This window comes from Lithobates pipiens, unplaced genomic scaffold (genome assembly GCF_037356315.1).
Source record: "Lithobates pipiens isolate NorthernLeopardFrog02 unplaced genomic scaffold, aLitPip1_a1.2 Scaffold_22, whole genome shotgun sequence".
NCBI lineage: Eukaryota > Metazoa > Chordata > Amphibia > Anura > Ranidae > Lithobates > Lithobates pipiens.
In genome coordinates this window covers 194,536,923-194,558,725 of record NW_027507784.1, presented here as the reverse complement: position 1 = coordinate 194,558,725, position 21,803 = coordinate 194,536,923, and the positions used below count along the sequence as shown (strand labels likewise).

The window sequence follows — 21,803 nt, the reverse complement described above, 5'->3', positions numbered from 1 at the left end:
AACGTTTTGCAAGAAGAAGATGATAAAGAGGTCCTCCAATCTGTGAAAAGCTGCGTCTAAAAAATGTTGAACTTTTTCAGAATAATGTAAATAATTTGTAAAATTGCAAATATTTTAAATGTATAATTATCTACAGTACATACAGTTGTGCTCATAAAGTTTGCCTACCCTGGCAGAAATTATGACATTTTGGCATTGATATAAAAAATCATCTTGCAAAAGAACTGTCTTTTATTTAAAGTGGTATTAAAGGTTTGGCTTTAAAAAAAAAAAATCATACTTAACCTGCTTTGTGCGGTGGTTTTGCACAGAACAGCCCCTATCTCCCTCTTCTTGGGTCCCCCGCCAGCACTCCTGGCACCTCCCCCTTGACCAGTGTCCCCCGATAGAAAGCTGATTGCTATGGGGGCACTGGCGCATGCTCACTCCTGAGCCCTGCTCTATGCATCTATATGACACATAGGTGGAGATTTACTCAAACTGATGCACACAGAATCTGGTGCAACTGTGCATAGTAACCAATCAGCTTCTAACTTCAGCTTGTTCTATTAAGCTTTAGCCATAAAACTTGGAAGCCGATTTCTGTGCAAGGCTGCACCAGATTTTGCGCTCTCCAGTGCAAAGTACTTAGTAAATAACCTCCATAGAGATGCGGCTCGGCCCCGCCCTGTCCCCTGCTTTCTCCTCATTGGCTGTGATTGACAGCAGTGGGAGCCAATGACTCCCGCTTCTGTTTCAGTCAGTGAAAAAAGGGAGTCCCAGACAGACAGACGATGCTCTCATGCTCATCGCTGGATCGAGAGGGGGCTCAGGTGAGCATTAGGGGGGCTGTGGGGGGAGCAGAACACGGAAGGTTTTTTCATGCATGAAGTTAAAAAGCCTTCAGGCTTAACAACCACTTTAAGGTTAGTGCTCATATGAAGCCATTTATCATCACATTAACAGAAATCACCCAAATGGCCCTGATCAAAAGTTTTCACACCCCTAAATGTTTGGCCTTGGTACAGATGCATGTGGTGACACGCAAATGGTAATTAAAGGTTAATTTCCCACATCTGTGGCTTTTTAAATTGCTATTAGTGTCTACCGTATATACTCGAGTATAGGCCGACCCGAATATAAGCCGAGGCCCCCAATTTACCCCCAAAAAAACTGGCAAACTTATTGACTCGTGTATAAGCCGAGGGTGAGACATGCCTGTCCATCCCTGTGTGTGTGTCCGTCCATCCCTGTGTGTCCGTCCATCCCTGTGTGTCCGTCCATCCATCCCTGTGTGTGTGTGTGTGTCCATCCATCCCTGTGTGTGTGTGTCTCCATCCATCCATCCATCCATCCCTGTGTGTGTGTGTCTCCATCCATCCATCCATCCATCCCTGTGTGTGTGTGTCTCCATCCATCCATCCATCCATCCCTGTGTGTGTGTGTATCCATCCCTGTGTGTGTGTGTGTCTCCATCCATCCATCCATCCGTGTGTGTGTGTGTGTGTGTCCAGCCTACCTGTGTCCCGAGCCTTTGTCCCGTGTCGTGCCTTGCCTTCGTCCCGTCCCGTCCCGTCCTGTCCTGTCCCGTGCCGTGCCGTGCCTTGCCTTGCCTCCGTCCCGTGCCCTCTTCGTCGGCGGCCATTGTAAAATTCAAAAGCCGCGCCTCCTCCTTCGCCTGTGATAGGCGGAACACTGAATTTCCCAGCAGCCTGTGTTCCGCCTATCACGGACGTCGTATCATCCTCGTCCGTAGTACGAGGATGAGAAGATGCCCGTGATAGGCGGAACACAGGCTGCTGGGAAATTCAGTGTTCCGCCTATCACAGGCGAAGGCGGAGCCGGAGGCGCGGCTTTTGAATCAGAATGGCCGCTGTCTGTCTGCTCGACACGCTGATCGAGCGGGCAGACAGCGATGACTCGAGTATAAGCCGAGGGGGGCACTTTCAGCCTCAAAAAAGAGGCTGAAAATCTCGGCTTATACTCGAGTATATACGGTATATATAAATATTCAATTGGGGTTATTTACTAAAACTGTAGAGTGCAAAAAGCTGGTTCAAATCTGCAGAGAAACCAATCAGCTTCCAGATTTTATTGTCAAAGCTGAAGTTAGAAGCTGATTGGCTTCCATGCACAGCTGCTCTGGATCCTGAGTGCTCCAATTTTAGTAAATCTCCCCCAATCATTTTGTTAGCTCTCATGTGGATGCACTGAGCAGGCTAGATACTGAGCCATGGGGAGCAGAAAAGAACTGTCAAAAGACCTGCGGTAATGGAAGGCTTAAATATGACAGTCAGTACTGTTCAATCACCTATTAAGAAGTGGATAATTTGGGGATCTCTTGATACCGAGCCAAGGTCAGGTAGACCAAGACAAATTGCAGCCACAACTGCCAGAATTGTTCAGGATACAAAAAAAAAATAGCAACAAAGGATTTTGTACAAAGTATTAAATACATTTCAGTTAGCGTGTTCAATACTTTTTCCCTGTGTCAATCCATTTTATTATACATAACTTCATTTCTAAACTTATTTGTTTTGGCTTCTTTGCATGTATGAATTGCATGGGTTGTTGCCGACATGTGGTGGAAATGTCAAGTCAATAGCACTAAATTTACAGAAAAAAATGGTCACGTGTTTAATATTTATTTTACCTGCTGTATATATTTAATTACATTTTTTTAATAGGAACAGAACAGATATAAAGTAGGTGTTATTGCAGTTTTGGCTTTAAAATGTATTATTTTTTTTCCAAGCAGCGAAGTTTACACAGAAAATCCTTATATGTTCTTTTGTGTACTGCCTATGTCTGTATTCAAATCCCTCGTTTTCTACATGGTAATATTAAGGATTGCTAATTTATTCCTTTTCTCTTTTGTAGATTTTTGTGTCTTGTTTTGCCACCATGTACAATAAAGATCTGGATGCCGAAGACAACCCGCTAAAAAATAATGATGCAAAATCTCTGGAAAACAACGATGCAAGCGGAGAAAATGATTTACATATTAAAAAGAAGAGTAAAATGATACGCTTTTCTCGATTACGCACAGCCGCCTTTTTCGGGGCGTTATTTCTTTGTCTTACAGTAGTGTTTGCTTTTTCATTTATCATTCCTTGCCCGGTGAGACCCTTTTCCCGGAGAACATGGAGTGTACAATACGAAAATGCAGGTAAGTTTATATAATATGGTTATTGTTATATTGCCAGGTACATGATGCAAGTGAACTCCTGACTTTTGTTCACCATAATTACACTTACCAGTTAGGCCCCTTTCACACCGAGGCGGTTTTCAGTCGCTACAGCGCTAAAAATAGCGCCTGTGTAGCACCTGAAAAAACCCACCCCTTTCACTCCAGTGTGAAAGCCAGAGGGCTTTCACACTGGAGCGGTGTGCTGGCAGGACGGTGAAAAAAAGTCCTGCTAGCCACATCTTTGGAGCGGTGAAGGAGCGGTGTATTTACTGTTCCTAAACCGCTCCTACCCATTGAAATCAGTGGGGCAGCGCGGCTATACCGCCGGCAAAACGGCACTTTGCGGACGGTTTTAACCCTTTTTCGGCCGCTAGCGGGGGTTAAAAGCACCCGATAGCGGCCGCATACTGCCACTAAAACGACGGTAAAACGCTGCTAAAAATAGCGGCGCTTTACCGTCAACGCCCGCACCGACCCCAGTGTGAAAGAGGCCTGATAGTATTTCTGAGAATCTTCCAGGACAGCTGCTTGAGAGAGGATTGGCTCCGCCTTCAACAGGAAACACAAACCAGAATGAGATTAAAAAGCCCCTCCCACCCCTTCCACAGTTGTTTTGTTTTTCTGAACACTTCACCATGTTTATTTCGTTTCACCATGGCTACACAAACTGGTAATGGTATTTCCTAGAATCTGTCCATATTCCCACCCAAATGTTTTTGGTTTAAAGTGATGGTGTTTGAAATTGTTAATTTTTTTCCTAAAATTCTCCTTGTTTACATTGGTTGGAGGTTCTTTATTTACAACAAATGAGAATGAGGAGGTGGGAGGGGCTTTTGTACTCTCTTTTTGGTTTGTGTTTCCTGTTGAAGGCGGAGCCAATCCCCTCTCAAGAAGATGTCCTGGAAGATTTTTAGAAATACTGTTACTGGTAAGTGTAATTCTGTTTTTTTCTTTTAGTGATGAAACCCCTGCCAGTTTTTGTATTGCTGTTTGTGCCCCATATGGGTTCACCCTATCCATTTTCCTATTGACGCTGCTGAGACAGTGATGTGACATCCAAAATGTCACAGTTGTCACCACAAAAGAAATGAAGGGGACATTTTTCAATGGAGACACTGGTTCCAATGACAACTAAGGGTGGGTTTTCCCTCACTTGGGAAATATTTCATAATGCTTTGACTTGCCTCTGGTACAAGACATAAAAAGCAAACCTCCACAATGGGACACAGCAAAAATAAACCAGTTGACAGAGGCTATAGCCATTCTTAGCTTGGACCACATGATCCAAAGTATAAACATGACTTATTAGCAGAAAAAAAGACATCTTGTCCCATTAAAAATCCATTCAGGGGTTTCTGAGCTAAGTTGTTTGAAAGCCAGCCCCTTCCACCCTCCTAGCAGATCAACATTGTTTTGTCTCCACAACCAGAGTCCAAAACTGAAGTCTATTCAGAGGAATAGAGAGAGTGGAAACTGTCAAATAAGGGCTTTCATTAACAAAAACACAAATTGACAACAGCACAAGCCAGGTACTACACTAGGCTGACTTGGACTAGTATAGTACTTGACAAAATCTGATAAATATAGCATAGTGCAACCAAAAACTCAAAAATCAAGTCCAAATATTTGACAAGATTCCACCAATAATGAGAGGAAAAATCATTAAAAAAGTATAAATTGTGTTACAACATGATTAAAAAACATACACAAGGGGTGTTGTTTGTATGTTTTTTTAATCATGTTGTAATACAATTTAAAAAACATTTTTTTAATGATTTTTCCTCTCATCATGTGTCCACAAAGTCCACCAATTTTTGAGTTTTTCAATCCTTTTATATTTATTACTTATTGAGAGTCACAAGTGGATATACTCTAAGTGGTGTGGGCAGCAGTCACTTATTTTTATTATATAATTTTTATTTTCACAATCGCATTGTTTATTGCGCTGACCTATAGATTTTTTTTTTCACTATTGTAGTATAGTACTTGGCTTGTGTTACTGTCAGCTTGAGTTTTTGTAAACTAAAGTGGCCTTCCCAAGTTGCAATCGTTTACGATGCAAGCTGACAGCTTCCACTCTCTCTATTCCCTGAGTATCAGGCTGCAGCTCCAGAGACGTTGTGTAAACTAAAGAGCAGAGATGAGGACTCAGCAACTGTTAAAAGGAGAGGGGGCAAGGCTCAGGGCTGGTTGTAACCCCCCCCCCTCCCCCAAACTTTAAAAAGTACCTTCTATTGGTCTAAGCCCTTGTACACACGGTTGGACATTCCGATGGACAATGTCCGATAGAACCGTGTTGTCGGATAATCCGACAGTGTGTGGGCTCCATCGGACTGTTACTCAGACGGACCAAGTTTTCCAGCTGGGTTATAAAATTTTCCGACAACATGATCCGATCGGACTTTGTCCGATCATGTGTAGAGAATTCCGATCGGACAAAGTGCCACGCATGCTCAGATCAAATTCCTAGACCAAAGATATTGGCTACTACCCTGAACGTAGTCCCGTCCTAAGGAAATAACATCATCATGTTAAGTACGATTGGATTTTCTGACAACTTTGTCCGACTGTGTGTATGCAACAGTTTCAGGCAAAATCCGTCGGACAAAATCCAACGGATTTGGTTGCCGGAATGTCCGACCATGTGTACAAGGGCTAAGTCTTCTTATTTTGTTTCTCTAATGCCCCATACATACGGTTGGACTTTCCAACGGAAAATGTGCGATCAGATCTTGTTGTCGGAAAATCCGATCGTGTGTGGGCTCCATCAGACTTTTTCCGTCAGAATTTCAGACACTCAAAGTTTGAGAGCTGGATCTAAAATTTTCCGACAACAAAATCCGATCATTTAAATTCCGATTGTGTGTAGACAATTCCGACGGACAAAGCGGCTCGCATGCTCAGAATGAATTACGAGACAAAAGCTATTGGCTACTGGCCTCTTTATAGTCCCAATGTACGTGTTCTACATCACCGCGTTCTAAACGATCGGATTTTCCAACAACTTTGTGAGACCATGTGTATGCAAGACAAGTTTGGGCCAAAATCCGTTGGAAAAAATCAGATGGATTTTGTCATTTTGTCGTTGGAATGTCCAACCGTGTGTACAGGGCATTTGCCTCCTCATTTTGTTCTTGCTGCTGTTATCTGACTTCCTCTCAGGGGGTGGCTATGTTTTTTCTCCGTGGTCCTACTGCATGTAGAGATGTAACAATCTTCCCCTGCATGCTCCTGATAGGGACTATGGGTTATGGACTATGGTATGCACAGTGTTCATAGAGCAGTACAAGTGACTATAACTAGTGTGCACTACTTGTTCCAAACAAACACAAGGGAGAGGGAAAAATAAATGTTTGGAAGCTTATGAAGACATTAAAAGAAGACAAAAAACACAGTAAATGAAGCTTCTATTGGGTGTGATGCTCTATTGATTATGCTAATCAGATAGACCCTCAAGGCTTGTGGCTCAGAGAAACACCAACTCCTAGCCCAGTGATGGGGAACCCTTTTACCCCAGATGTTTTGGAACTACATTACCCATGCCACTTCATGCACTCTGCAGTGTGGTTGAGCATCATGGCAAATGTAGTTTCAAAACATCTGGGGTGCCAGGGTTCGCCATCACTGTCCAAGTCTATAGCAGCCTTTTAAGAAATTCTGCATTTTGAGCCCTGGCTTCCTTTATCATCATGTGACCATCCAGGAAACTTTATATCCACAATAGTGCATAGTGTACAACTGCGTGTCAGTCAGAACAATTCCTCGCACTTCCCTCTGTGACTCTCCAACTCGTAGAAACGAAAGCATTTTCTCATCGATCACATGCTGCTTGGCCAGGCTATAGACACAGCACTTTCCCCTTGTGATTGTGTAGATAAAGCTTGTATCCTTCAACTGAAAAAAACACAGTAAGGCCTCATGCACACTTTTCTTGTACACCTGGTTTATCCTAACAATAAACGCACCTAAGCTGCATTTTTTCAAAACAGTTAAGTGAGTTTAGCAGAATTTAACAGAGTTTGGGCATGAATTTATTTTGTTGGCCAGAATTTTAATTTATTTTGGCCAAACAACTATAATATTAATATTATTTATATCACTACAAAACAAATGCCTTTTAAAATACGTTTGACATAACTATATCAGTATCACCAGCAAAGCAGCTTCATTATTATCCCATTAAAGAAGATATGTGTTATACCTGAAGGGTTCCACATGTACTGCCACTTTAAGGCTGGCTCCACCCAGGAGTGATGCCAAGGGTCAAGGGGTATGGTAGCCATCTTGGACACATGTAAGAGCCTAATAAGATGTACTGTCCTGAGATGCATGTTGCAGTGTAAACTGAGTACTGGAAATAAACTTCCATTGTTCCAGACCAGAGTCTTGTGTCTCTCACAACACAGAGGATATAACAGTGGCGACGAGGATGGGATTTACAAAGTGTCTATCAGTCTGAGAGAGAGACAAAGACATTGTGGATTGTTACCTGGATAAAAGCAATCACAGATCCCAGCAGGAAAATGTCATTGATCGGGACATTAAGTGAATTTGATGGAGAACAGACATCCTGGAGTTCCTGGGTGGAGAGACTGGAACAGTATTTCAGTGCAAATGCCATCCCAGGTGAAAGGCAAGTAGCAGTATTTGTGACAGTGGTCGGTGCTCAGACATATGACACTCTCAGGGATCTCCTTTTTCCTGTAAAACCAGCAACTAAGACATTGGCAGAGCTCCTGACACTGTTAGAGGGTCACTTCCAGCCTAAACCACTAGAGATTGCAGAAAGATTTCATTTTTATCAGAGGCAGCAGCAGCCAGGTGAAGAAATTAAAGCTTATGTGCTTGCCCTTCGCAGACTAGCCTCTACCTGTTCTTTTGGGGAGTACCTACCTACTGCACTGAGAGATAAGTTTGTCATGGGACTGAATTGTGACTCTAGCCAAAAGAGACTGTTAACAGAGAAAGACCTTACCCTTGCAAAGGCAATTGAGATAGCTTCAATGATGGAAATGGCTGTGAAAGATACAGAGGAATTGAACCCCCAGGGCAGAAGAGAAGAGGTGAAACAAGAAGTTTTCAGAACAGCAGTCAAGCCCACAGTTGCAAACTGGAAATACAGACCTCCACCAAGCCGGGGGTTAGCTTGCTACCATTGTGGGAATACAGACCATGATCACAAAGTCTGCAGGTTTAAGGATCAGACCTGTCATAATTGTGGTAAAACAGGACATCTGAAACGAGTTTGCCGGAGCAAGAAGGTGCGAGATAAACAACCTCTGAACCCCAAGACAAAGACCTATATGGTGGGAAGATATACATCACCATCTGAGTCAGAGGATGAGGAAGTGCTCCACAGTTTAGACATACATCATATGCATTCAGCACCCTCTGCAATGACTGTAGAGGTAACCATTGAGGGAAAGAAACTAAAGATGGATGTAGACACAGGAGCAGCAGTTTCAGTTATCACTCAGAAACAATGGAGACAACTTCAGACCCGAAGAACTGTCCGCCCAACGCCAATCAAACTGCAGACATACTCAAAGCAGATACTCCACCCACTGGGTTATGCAAAAGTGCAGGTATTGTACAAGGGTCAGACAAAGAGACTGCCATTATATATACTAGAGAATGGGGGACCCCCTCTCTTTGGGAGAGACTGGATTGCTCACTTTGGTATGCCAGACATCGCCATAAATCCCTGTAACACTGTGACAATTCCATTAGGAGATAATGAGGGATGGGTGGTGTCCCTGAAGCAGCGGTTCCCAAAGATCTTTGATGACCAGTTGGGGAAAATAAAGCATGACTGTGTGAGACTCAAGCTGAAACCCAACGCCCAGCCTAAGTTCTTCAAAGCTCGCACAGTACCTTTCGCACTCCGAGCAGGAGTGGAAGCAGAACTAAGTCGGCTGGAGGAACAAGGTGTCATCTCAAAGGTAGAGCACAGCGAGTGGGCATCACCTGTTGTACCAGTGAAGAAAGCGAATGGGGACTTGCGCATTTGTGGCGATTTCCGCATGGCACTGAACTCCCAACTGGAAATAGACCAGTACCCTCTACCCAGAGTAGATGACATTTTTGCCTCTCTTGCAGGGGGTCAAAAGTTCACCAAGCTTGATCTCAAACAAGCATATTTACAGTTTGAGGTCCATCCTTCTTCCCGCAAGTTTCTGACCATCAACACCCACAAGGGACTGTATGAGTACAATCGGATGGTGTTTGGTGTAGCCTCTGCCCCAGCCATTTGGCAACGGAAGATGGATGAGATTTTGGCGGACATTCCTTTCACTCAGTGTCTGTTAGATGACATGCTCATCACGGGACGGACGGACCAGGAACACAAGCAAAACGTGGAGCTTGTGTTGGAAAGACTCCAAGAGCAGGGTCTGAAAGTGAACTTAGCAAAATGCCAATTCATGGTGCCGAAATTTGAGTTTTGTGGCCACCTTGTGGATGCAGACGGTATACACACCACAGAAGCCAAGGTTGATGCCTTAGTCAAAGCTCCTGCCCCAACCAATGTCCAGCAGCTGCGATCATACCTTGGCTTGCTGAATTATTACCACAAATTTCTGCCAGATCTGGCACACACCTTGTTTCCGTTGAACAAGCTTTTGGAGAAACACTCCAGATGGGACTGGTCGGCTGCATGCCAACGCGCTTTTGAAGTCTCTAAGCGGAAGCTGTTGGCGTCACGCATGCTTGTTCACTATGACCTCCAGAAGCCTCTGACCTTGGCTTGTGATGCCTCACCCTATGGTCTGGGGGCTGTACTGTCTCACATCTTACCAGATGGGTCAGAAAAACCAGTGGCATTTGCCTCCAGGTCTTTGACAAAAGCAGAAAGCAATTACTCACACATTGACAAAGAGGCTCTTGCGCTGATATGGGCAATTAAGAAGTTTCATCTTTACCTGTATGGTAGGGAATTCACCATACTGACAGACCATAAACCACTCCTTCAGATCTTTAGCCCTGACAAAGGCATCTCTCAGACTACTGCGGCCCGCCTCCAACGCTATGCCCTGTTCTTGGGAGCGTACAGTTATAAAATCCAGTATCGCGGTCATGATGCCAATGCTAATGCGGACGCAATGTCCCGACTGACAGGGAGGTCAATGGACTCCTCTCCACCGGTCAAGAGTTGTCGTTACACCAGCCTGTCCTTCTTGTCTTCTGGGGAGATAGCAGCCCATACAGCCAAGGATACCTTTCTGAAAACAATACTCTCCTGGGTACGGTCCGGTTGGCCTGCAACCGTCACACAGGATTATGAACCTTATTTCCGTAGGCGTATGGAATTAACTGTGGCTGGTAACTGTGTTTTATGGGGAGACCGAGTGATCATTCCACAGACCCTCCGGAGACACATTCTGGACTTGCTACATACTGGTCATCCCGGGGGCACACGTATGAAACAAAAGGCCCGAGGCTATGTGTGGTGGCCAAACTTAGACTCTGATATCACAACATATGTGAATGCTTGTGCTGGATGTGCACAAACTGCAAGAGACCCTCCTCGAGGGTGCGTCCAGCCCTGGACTTGGCCCACGGTTCCTTGGTTTCGACTACACTTGGACTTTGCAGGTCCGATCAGAGGACACACCTTCTTGATCATAGTGGACGCCCATTCAAAGTGGCCTGAGGTCATTCCTGTTACTCAGCCAACAACTAAGGCAACAGTTTCCATACTGTTACATCTCGCTGCTACATTTGGATACCCTAGAGAAATCGTCACAGACAACGGTGCACAATTCACCAGTCAGGAGTTTCAGCGTTTCTTGACTGCCCACAACATCAAACACAAGTTGACCGCACCTTACCACCCAGCTACAAATGGTCAAGCAGAGCGCTTTGTGCAGACTTTTAAACGCTATTTCAAAGCTACAGTGGCTACAAGTAAACAGCAGTCCCTGTCACCCCAGCAGCTGGACTCCTTCCTTTCTGCTTACAGAAACACACCACATGCAACCACCGGGAAAACTCCAGCAGAACTCCTTCTGGGTCGGCAGCCATGGACTGTTTTGGACATGCTCCGCCCACAAACAGTCCAGGAACATGTACTGCAGTCCCAAGACAAGATGGTCAAACACCATGAGATCCCCCGATTCACAGCCCAACAAAAGGTATGGGCCCGATCTTATGGGGCTTCCAACACCCGTTGGCTTCCTGCTGTCATTGCAGAGACTTTGGGACCCAAGATGTATAGGGTCTGCCTGGAAGATGGTTCTATTTGCAGAAGGCATGCGGACCAACTGCGCCCTTGTTTTCAACTGCATGAATCCCTGACGCCGGCTGAACCACCAGTGTTGCAAGGAACTGCTCCCAGCGGATCAGGATGCATGGGAACTGATGATTGGGGGGACTCTGATCTTTTGAACTCAGCTCCAACAGAGCCCTCCAGCCCTGGTCTGGAGGTTGGTTCACCCACTGAGCTGGGGGAACCCTTCTTGGCACCGCCAGTGCCCATTCCAGTCGACCCTGTTTCCTCCGATCCCGAGTCGATGGGTGCCCGCCCTCAACGACACTGTCGCCCTCCTGACCGGTTTCAGCTTCAAGACCGGTTACGAGACTTTCGACGGGGCCGCCGAAAGTGATCCAATGACATTGTATCTCCGCAACTGTCCCTGGAATCTTGCTCTCACATTTGGATGCAGGAAAAGTCCTGTGCATCTCCTGTGTTTGGAGGACTGTTATTGGACAGTTATTAGTTAATGTTTTGTGCCTTTTCTCGTTTTTTTTTGTTTGTTTTTTTGTTTTTTAGGGATGGATGGAAGGTGTTATACCTGAAGGGTTCCACATGTACTGCCACTTTAAGGCTGGCTCCACCCAGGAGTGATGCCAAGGGTCAAGCGGTATGGTAGCCATCTTGGACACATGTAAGAGCCTAATAAGATGTACTGTCCTGAGATGCATGTTGCAGTGTAAACTGAGTACTGGAAATAAACTTCCATAGTTCCAGACCAGAGTCTTGTGTCTCTCACAACACAGAGGATATAACAATATGAATGTGCGCTGCATTTCGACATTTCATCAATTGCCGCGTCACGAATGTTAATTCTAGATTACGAACGGTAGTTTACAAGACCGAACTCTTCCCGGTCGTTCCTTGATTTCAATCATGCGTGTTTGTACTTTCGACTTTTGTGTACTGACCATCTGAAAATCAGATGTTGAGTTCACATCCAACAAAAATTTTATAGACTGCACACCCAGCTTTTGTTTGACGAAAAAGTGCAATCGGCTGTCGAAAGCACCGTACTAACGTTCCAAAAATCCACAGAGAGCTCATCTTACGAATTTTCCCTTCTGATTTTTGAATCATGTGTACGGGCCTTTACAATAACTTTAGAGCACAAATTAATTATATATACTTCTCTAAACTACTAGTTCCCACTATCCGTTTAGTGGAGATAAAGAGAGTAAAGTCTCTTTTTTTCTATAAAAATAGCAAACATGTTATACTTACCTGCTCTGTTGCAGTGGAATTGCACAGAGTAGCCCAGACCCTCCTCTTCTCAGGTCCCTCTTATGTGATCCTTCCTCCCTCTGAGTTCCCCCACAGCCAAGCAGTTTACTATGGGGGCACTCAAGCCGAGCTGCAGCTCCGTGTGTCAATTCACACATGGAGCTGTGGTTTGACCTGCCCCCTCTCTCTTCTGATTGGCTAGCTGACTTTGACTGACAGCAGCGGGCACCAATGGCACCGCTGCTGTGTCTCAGCCAATCAGGAGGGAGAGTCCCGGAGGGCCCAAGACACTCGTGGACATTGCTGGACAGAGACAGGGCTCCAGTAATTATTATGGGATGCTGGGGAGAGCTGCTGCACACAGAAGGCTTTTTATCTTAAAGTGGTTGTAAACCCTTACAAACCACTTTGACCTACAGGTAAGCCTAGATTAAGGCTTACCTGTAGGTCCAAGAAATATCTCCTAAACCTATACGGTTTAGGAGATATTTGCCCGTAGACAGCGGCACGTAGACGCACTGAGCGCGGCATTTCCAACAACTGAGCTGCCGCGCGTGTTAGCTCCTGTGCGCATGCGCGGGAGTGATGTCATCGCGGCTCCGCCGAATGACAGCGGCGGAGCTGCGAGACCCCACCGAAAAGATGAATGCGCCGGACTACAGGGGACAGCGGTGACATCGCTGGCTCCTGTGTCAGGTAAGCATCAAAAAAAGGCATCCCCCTGAATGGGTGGGATTTTAAATGACCATCAACTCCGGAGACAAATGGACACAATAATATACAATTTTTATTCATAAATTACACAATGTACATAATATTACCAGGAAGTACAAATGGGCTAAACAATGTCCTCCTGGTGTATTAATAAACAAACATATATACAGAACAAAATATAATTAAAACAATGCTTGTCCTATATCACCCACACCCGACGCGTTTCCAGTTGCTGATAATTCAGAACCTTCATCAGGGGTGAACAAACTTGATGATATAGCAATCTATAATATAAAACAATTCAATTAAAAGCATATAAGCTATTTTTACCAGGCTGGGAAAAAGAAAAAAAACAAAACAAAAATAAATAAATAAATAAAAACAAAAGGAAGAAGAGGGGGATTCCCAACTCCCATATCCTCCCCCCCCCCCCCCCCAGCCATTTGAATAGAAAGCCCTGATTTAAATAACGTGCAGCATAAAGCAGCCTATAGAGCCAAAAGTAAATAGATATAAATAGAATCATGTAGTCTCATACTCACGGATTCTATGGCAAGGGGGGTTTTTGTTTCTATGTGAGACATTAATTGGAACAAACAATGGCTATCTGGATGTTTCAAGTCCACCTTCATGTGTGTGTCAAGCTGAATTAGCATGTATATGACTTGCACCCAGGGTTGCCTTGTCCCATTCCCAGGAAATAAGCCCAAAAGGAAGACTAGAAGGCTGTAGTCCAACCACAAATTACCTATAAAGCAGATAAGGTAATTCGTATTGTACCAAAATGCATAGATTTACCTCCTTGCATAAACTTAGCTAAAGGGAGTACTTACAAACGGCAAAGCAGTCCTCTATGTGCAGCGTATGGATGGCACTGAAATTTCCAACAGCTGACCAGATTAAATATGGAGTGGTGATCCTCTAATTGGTTGGTGTTTCACTTGCTAAATAGGGAGGGTGTGTGCAATTCTAATGAACCATCCCCCTGTGTGTATAGTGAAGCGATTGTCAGGTTTCACACTCTTACCTAGCTCAGCCAATCAGGGAGAATGTGGGCGTAGAGCCTCACATGGCGGTAGGCCTCCCCAACGAACAGCATGTATGAGAAAAGTGCGTTCTTGCGGCGCGTGCTCCGAGCATAAGCTGGAACGCAAGAGGAATTCCCGGAAACAACAACATCACTAACAAGGCGCCAGTGAGAGTTACCCACACACCCAGCGGAAGTGATGGCGTGTATAAGAAAAGTGCATCATTACGACGCATGCTCCCATCATAGGCTGAAACGCACGTAGTCTTTCCGGAACTGACGTCCCTCCCAGAGCGCCGGTGGAAATTGCCTGCGCACCCAACGGAAGTGGCGTCATATGATGTGTTGTTCTACCTGAAGATGGAACGCGGCGACGGCCAGTATTGGAACGCAGGCCATCAACGGAGGCCACACTAAGATGGCACAAAGGGAAAGACACAGAGTAATTTCCCAAACAAAAACCAAAAAAACACAACAGGTGTAAATGTAAAAAACACCAAAGAAAAATGTGTACCCAATCAAGATTGGTGTGTGTTCCTGTTAAACATGTGTAAACATGGGGCTAATGCCCGTCACTGGACATTGGATAACATGCTAAATCGCACAAAAAGTAAAATGACATACCACAAGTCCAAAGGGGGGGGGGGGAAACTGAAGGGGAGGAAGTAGAAAGGAGGGGGGGAGGGTAGAAAGGGGGGAATGAAAAAAAAAAAAAAAAAAAAATCAACATTTCCCTCAATCACATCAGTTGTCATTTACAGCCCCTAAATGGTCACACACATTAATCAAAAATGTTTTCTATTATTTATTATTTTCACCCTTTATTTTAAACATTTTTTGATTGCCCTATTGAATTACATGCCCTCCAGACCATCCCATGTCCCAGAAGTAAACCCCTCCAAAAATGGTCGGAAACTAACACATTCGTTGAGGCCCGGTGGGCTAGTGGCACAGAGATCCACTATCCATCTAGTTTCTCTCTGTAACAGAGTTTTATCCCAGTCACTCCCTCTGGGGTTGGGATGAACCCGGTCTAGTACCGTAAACTTGATCTTTGGGGGGCTGCCGCAATGTGCGTCACGTGCATGACGACCCAGTGTTAAGTCTGGGTTGCACGTGCGTACACTGAGTGCATGTCTGCCCATTCTTTTGCACAGCGGTTGTTTTGTCTTGCCCACATAGAAGGATCCACAATTACAAGTTAAGATGTAAACTACCCAGTAAGTCCGACAGTTTGCAAAATGTGAAGGTTTGAGGATCCTTCCATTGGGCAGCACCACTTTCTGCTCTGTATTTATGAACTGACACTGGGGGCAGCCCCCACATTTAAAAGTACCGTGTCTCTTACACGGTCATCCCTAAATTCCCCCGTGTATTCACTTTTCACTAGACGATCCCTCAAGAATTTTGAACGCCTGTAAGTGATTGAAGGGTTTTTAGGAATAAATTGTCTGATCATGTCAGGTAAGTGACACATAATGGGCTACTATGCGATGCATAGTAGTCCATTATGCTTTACCTTTGCAGGGAATGAAAGAGGAAGTAAACCCATCAGGGTTTACTTCCTCTTTAATGACTAGAATGCATTGGGATAAAAAAATTTGTGACTTTACAACCACTTCAAGTTCGCTGTTCGCCTTACCGCAAAGATCACAAGGTGTGTCTGTATTTAAAGTGTTACTAAACCTAAAAACATTTTTACCTTAATGCATTGTTTGCATTAAGTTAAAAAAAAGTTTAAATTGTGCCCCCCTCCCTCTAAAAATTTAAACTTTTGCAGCAGTTACATGCTAGGAGTGGTGAGCTGCAATGTATTGCATATCTGTACTTGGGTTTAGATATCCTTAAAAAAAAAAAAAAATTGGATTAATTTTGAAACAGTAAGCCTGGGTTCACACTGCTGCGGGGGGAGATCCGGATGTGATTCGCACCGCAAATCACATCCGATCTCCGTAGCGATGCGAGTTCAGCCATACAGATAGTATGGCTGAATTCGCATCGCTCCCGCAGCAAACTCGCACGGGACCCTTTTTTTGGTCCGCAACAGAATCGGATCGCATGGGGGTTCACACCATGCGATCCGATTCCTGTGCGAGTCGGCAGATCGCACTGCGATATGCGGACGGATCTGGGGGTGTCATTAACATATCATTGACACTCCCAGCCGTCCGCATAGGGCAGTGTGAACTGCCGGCGGGAGGTGTGCGATGCGGGAAAACGCCGTGGATTTGCGGCGTTCCCGCATCGCAGCGGTGTGAACCCGGCCTAATATAGAAAAATGTACGTATGTTTTAACACAGTATGGTGTTCTCTCTCTTTCTTTTTTTGTTTTTGTTTGTTTTGATGCAGTTGGCTACACGTTCCTTGATACTGAAGATGTGAATGAGGATAGTGTGCAGGATGTTCTTTTTCTTTTTAAAACTGATAATTCCAGCAACATGAATATATCCTGCGCAGATGGAGGTATATATTTTACATCTTGCTTGTTTGCATGTGCAAGTTTTTGTTAACCTCTTATGTAAAATATTGCAAAACCACTGAAAGGAGAAAAGACATTGTGGAATACCTACACAAATATGGGGCGCAGGCATGACCCATTATGTATCAGCAATAGTTCAAATGCAAAAGAAAAGCAGTATTCACAGCATTGCCCTTCAGTTTTTTTGCCCATTAATGGTTAGTTAGAGAGTGTTTTTGAAATGTTTCTACTAGATTATAAAAGTATCCCATATCATATTACATTGTGTACACATGTTGCAAAATAAAATGATTATAGCCTAACTTCATCTTTTGGATAAAAAAATAAAAACCATTACAAAGCATCTTTAAGATTCAAAAATGAAGTTCTGGTTGCAATACTTGTGTCCTCTTCAGCACTTTCCCTCGCAGGCCCACCACTCTACAGCCCAGCATATTCCTCTTCTGGAATGAGTGATGCCCATCTTCATCCAACCCATTTATTTTCTGTAGGGCCGAAACAACTAATCGATTAATCGACAACTAAACGATTATGAAATGAATCAATTACTATTTTCATAATTGATTAATCAGCCACTAACATAATGGGGTTAAAAAAATCAAAAAATCTAAATAAAAATTAGCCCTTTATAGTACAAAAAGAGCAAATCGATACTGTAAATATTAGTTTCACAGTAAAAAAATGAACCTCTTACAGTTGTGATTATCTGCTTTTTTTTTTTGTACTAGAAAAGGGTTAATTTTAGTTTTTTAACACCATTATATTACTAAACGTCTTAGGCCTGGTTCACATCTATGTTTTTTGGTGCTTTTTGCAGAAATGCATTTACATGGTTTCCTATGCATTTTTGCAGCAATTTGTGTTTTTTAATCTGCCCAACAACATATTGGCAAAAAAAATAAAAAATACAAAAACACAAATCGCAGCGAAAATCAAAACGCACAGCAAAAGCAAACTGCATAGGTGTGTACCGAGCCTTATGCTGCCTGTACATGGATCAATTTTCAGACAAGCATATTCATACGGAAAATCTTTGTACATTTGCTGAATAAAACAATGTTTGAAATTTTCACTTGCTTTTAACATTCTGTTTTTTAAAATGAATGTCATTTTTGAACGAAAACTAAATACACTGTCTGAAAATTCCTTTCACCAAGTTATCTATTTTTTCTAAATTTTCCCGTCACTGTGGTTGAAACCGAACATCGATTTGATCCCACTAACGATTCGAAAATCGAACGAACACTCTTAAAATGACATATATTTTTTTTAACTGCCAGCATATAATATATTACAGTTCTATCTGAAAATCGGCAAAACAGTCTTTAACTTTTTTTTTTTTTTCTTTAAATAAAAAAATTTGATCTCCGAGTCTGATGATATTTATCAGATTTACCCTTTAATAGTATATACAGTACATCCCCTCTAATAGTATATGCAGTGTATATCTCCTCCTAATAATATACAGTATATCTCTTCTGTCTGTTATTCTCAGAGTATTACTGCCCTGTCTTACTCCAATGCATACCCTCCTCATTTTTTGCCTAACCTGCTTAAACATCCTCCTGTCCATTTTTCAGCAACAAGACTTACCTATACTGTCATTCTTTTATAGCTGTTGGAAGATATATCTACCCCTTAAACCGCTGCTCATCTGGCTTCAGTTACCTGCCAATAAAATTTGTCATACTTCCCAACCCCAAAATACTTAAAGTGTCATTAAACCCATATTTCCAGCTACACATGGATCATTTCCAAATTCAGTCTAATCAAGCATATGCAGCATACATGAAAATAATTGCCTCAAATACCAATTTGTTTCTTCCGTATACCATGGTCACCTGACATGGTACTCACTTCCCACTGTGATCTTGTCAAGGTGTAAGCACAAATTCTCTGATGAAGCAAACATATGTACGTCACATCATTCAATATGAGGAAGCTGCCCCTTGAGCTAACGAAAAGAGTTATGTGGGGCAGTGCAAAAGGCAGGATAAACTAGGTATTTATAAATCTGGAAAACATGAACGTCAAAGCTTCTGCAACAAAGTGCAGAATTGTCTTTTAGAGAAAAATGCAGAGAACATTTTTGGTTTTAATGACACTTTAATTCTAATCCTAAACTGACTTTCTGCTCCCCCACTAACCTATTTATAGTATTCCCACAGATGCATACCTTCCAGAATTGTCTGAAAGTATCTATCTTCATCCTACACTTAGGGCCAAAGTAATTTAGAAATTCTTAAATAGTTGGGTTATACTGCCACTGGCAGGTGGTTGGGATACTGGTAAACAAAAAAAAAAATATTATGCCAGCCCTGTTTAACCCTACCTCTAACCATCATGCCTCCATTTTTTGCTAGTGCCCAATGAGGGTGGACAACTTTTCTTCAGTTCTGCTTATAAAAGTCTAACTATAGTTTGTTAGCTTTTTTATTTTTTCACTTTATTTTTTTCCTTTTGAGCAAGATACTTAATACACTATGAATATTTTTTCTTTTCTGCAATGACTTCAACCAAGACTTCAAAAACTCAGTTTGAGCTAGTCTTTGCGCAGCAACTATCCAGATCAGTGTATACTCAGCAGCAGTTTTGAAGGCTGTACCCAGAATCCACTGGACTAAAGATTGCTGGGCTAGCCTGGAATGTGACCTTTTTGCAGTAGGCGCTGCATTGTGGTGTTTTCCAGACCTGTGTACTGTGTTAGCTGCCATTTTCTGTATCCTAAGTTATTGCACACCCTCTAGTGTGACCTACTCTCTGAGGACTAACTTAGCAAGGGAGGCTGGTTAGGCTGAAGAATTGATACCTTGTTGGCACTGTTGGACTCCATTTTAAAAGTCCTGCCTCTGCCATTATACTATAGTAACGGTTAAGGCTGTAGGGAACTGACCCTGACATCCCTTGAATGTGCATGCTCCAGCCTCTTTGGACTATGAAGTACGCAAGGCATTTCTTCATATTAGGCCTAGCTTTTTTCCACTATGTGGTGCAGCATGTCTTTTCAAAGCACCCCATTGTGCACCTTCACTGATTTGTTTGAGTTCCCCATCCTGTGGAATCTCAACTTTCTACTCTATCCTATTCTATTCTTAGGGATGTTATCCCTCTGAAACTTGCACTTCTCCCTACAGAGTCATTTTTGGTTGTGTCAGATCTAATTACTGCTCCTGCACCAGTGCTTGAATGAGACTGAGTTACTGTGGGATACCAGTCTCTTCTGCTATGAAGGCTCCCCCCTGCCTGGTAGCTGTCATGTTTACTAAGCCATCCAGCTTAGCAAACGGCACCAGATCCATGCCAAGGGGATGGGACCGACATATGCATTCTGGAAAGTTATGTCATCGTAGCCTGGCTATTCAACAGGCCGAACAGACAGAACCCAAAAAAGGAGACCGAGTGAAGATGGAAGTGCCTGAGCACTGACATCACAGCGCTGGAGGACTTTCTTTTGACAGGTACAGTAAGTCTGTCATAATGTGCTAGCACATTATGGCTTAAACCGCCTGGGGTTGCTTTATTTTTTTTATTTTTAAATATGGTGGGGGATACTGATGGGCATTATTTCAATACAAGTATTGTAGCTATGCTGAATTAATAAGATGTTTACAACCTTTCTCAAATTCAATTATGTATTTTCTCTTTACAGGTTTTAATTCTCCATGCTTCTTTTTATCTGCCTTGTCCGGTACAAATGGGAGCACTTTGTGGGTCATCCCTGTTAGTGATGATGACAATATTCAGTTAGTGCAGTGTGGAATCCATAACCTTGGTGGCGCAGGACATTCTGGTTGTCTATTAATTGGAAATTCAGAAGTCATATTAGCAGCTGATTCAAAATCGGGTAAGTCAATTTTTAGTGTATAAATATCTCTCTTATTAGACTGAAGGATATGGACTTTGTATCTGATGGCTGATTTATACTTGCAGTTTCCATATATAAATGTTATAATGAAGCCTACATAAAGCATACTTTGTTTTCTGGCCCTTGGGTATATGAAGCTGAACTCCAGCCTTACCTTCAGTAGTGCACAGTTTACAGGCTCCTCTCCTGTACTAGCATTGCCCACACTGTGAGCTTCTCGCAGTGTACATTAGAAGCTGCAGCAAAGAGATGGCACTTACCTAATTTCTTGGTTGGAAGAAGTGCTGCATCATCTAGACTTTTTTTTTATTTTTATTTTTTATTTTTTGACACCTCAGCCTTACTGTCTCTGGTCTGCCCATTTCGTTATTTGGATATCCATTCTTTCAGTCATGGATGCTCAGGATCAAATGTAGGAATTTCCTAGGGCAGCTTGCAAGCAAACGCATCCTATCAAGTAGAGCTGCACGATTAATTGTTAAAAGATCGCAATCTCGATTGAATCCCCCTCACAATCTAAACTCGACGTTTCCTCGATACTATGTGACAAGTGCAGAGCCACTCAGAGCTGTAGAAAAAAACAACAACAATGTTTAATGTTTATCAAACTTTCCTCATTGCTGGAAGATAGAGAAGAGATACAATGTACAGTATCTCTCAGTTCTTTTTGATCACAGGAATTAACTTCTCTGTCTAAACAAGGTCAGTTTAACCACTTAAAGACCAAACCCTTTTCTGCCACTTGTTTACAAGCTAAAATCAGTATTTTCTGCTAGAAAATTACTTCAACATTAAACATTACATATATATATATTTTTTTTAGCAGAGACCCTAGAGAATAAAATGGCGCTTATTGCAATATTTTATGTCACACTGTATTTGTGCAGCAGTCTTTCAGACACATTTTGGGGGAAAATAATCTTCAATTAATTCTAAAAAAAAAAAGCAGTAAAGTTAGCCCAATTTTTTGTATACCGTGAAAGATGATGTTACGCAGCGGGAATCATGATCTTTATTCTAAGGAAAAACATTGTGATTCTCATTTTATTTTATTTTTTTAAATTCTTTTTATTA

The 21,803-nt window shown here is 42.9% G+C and overlaps 1 protein-coding gene across 1 annotated transcript in view; it reads left to right on the top strand.

Moving 5' to 3' along the window:
- The window catches only part of FAM234A (family with sequence similarity 234 member A), a 93,688-nt gene that overhangs the window by 3,637 nt on the left and 68,248 nt on the right, over positions 1 to 21,803 (top strand). The window contains exons 2-4 of the mRNA XM_077448781.1: positions 2,860 to 3,148; positions 16,735 to 16,848; positions 20,514 to 20,708. Coding sequence (XP_077304907.1) covers positions 2,884 to 3,148; positions 16,735 to 16,848; positions 20,514 to 20,708 — 574 coding nt within the window. The 5' untranslated portion in view covers positions 2,860 to 2,883. The remainder of the gene's footprint in view (positions 1 to 2,859; positions 3,149 to 16,734; positions 16,849 to 20,513; positions 20,709 to 21,803) is intronic.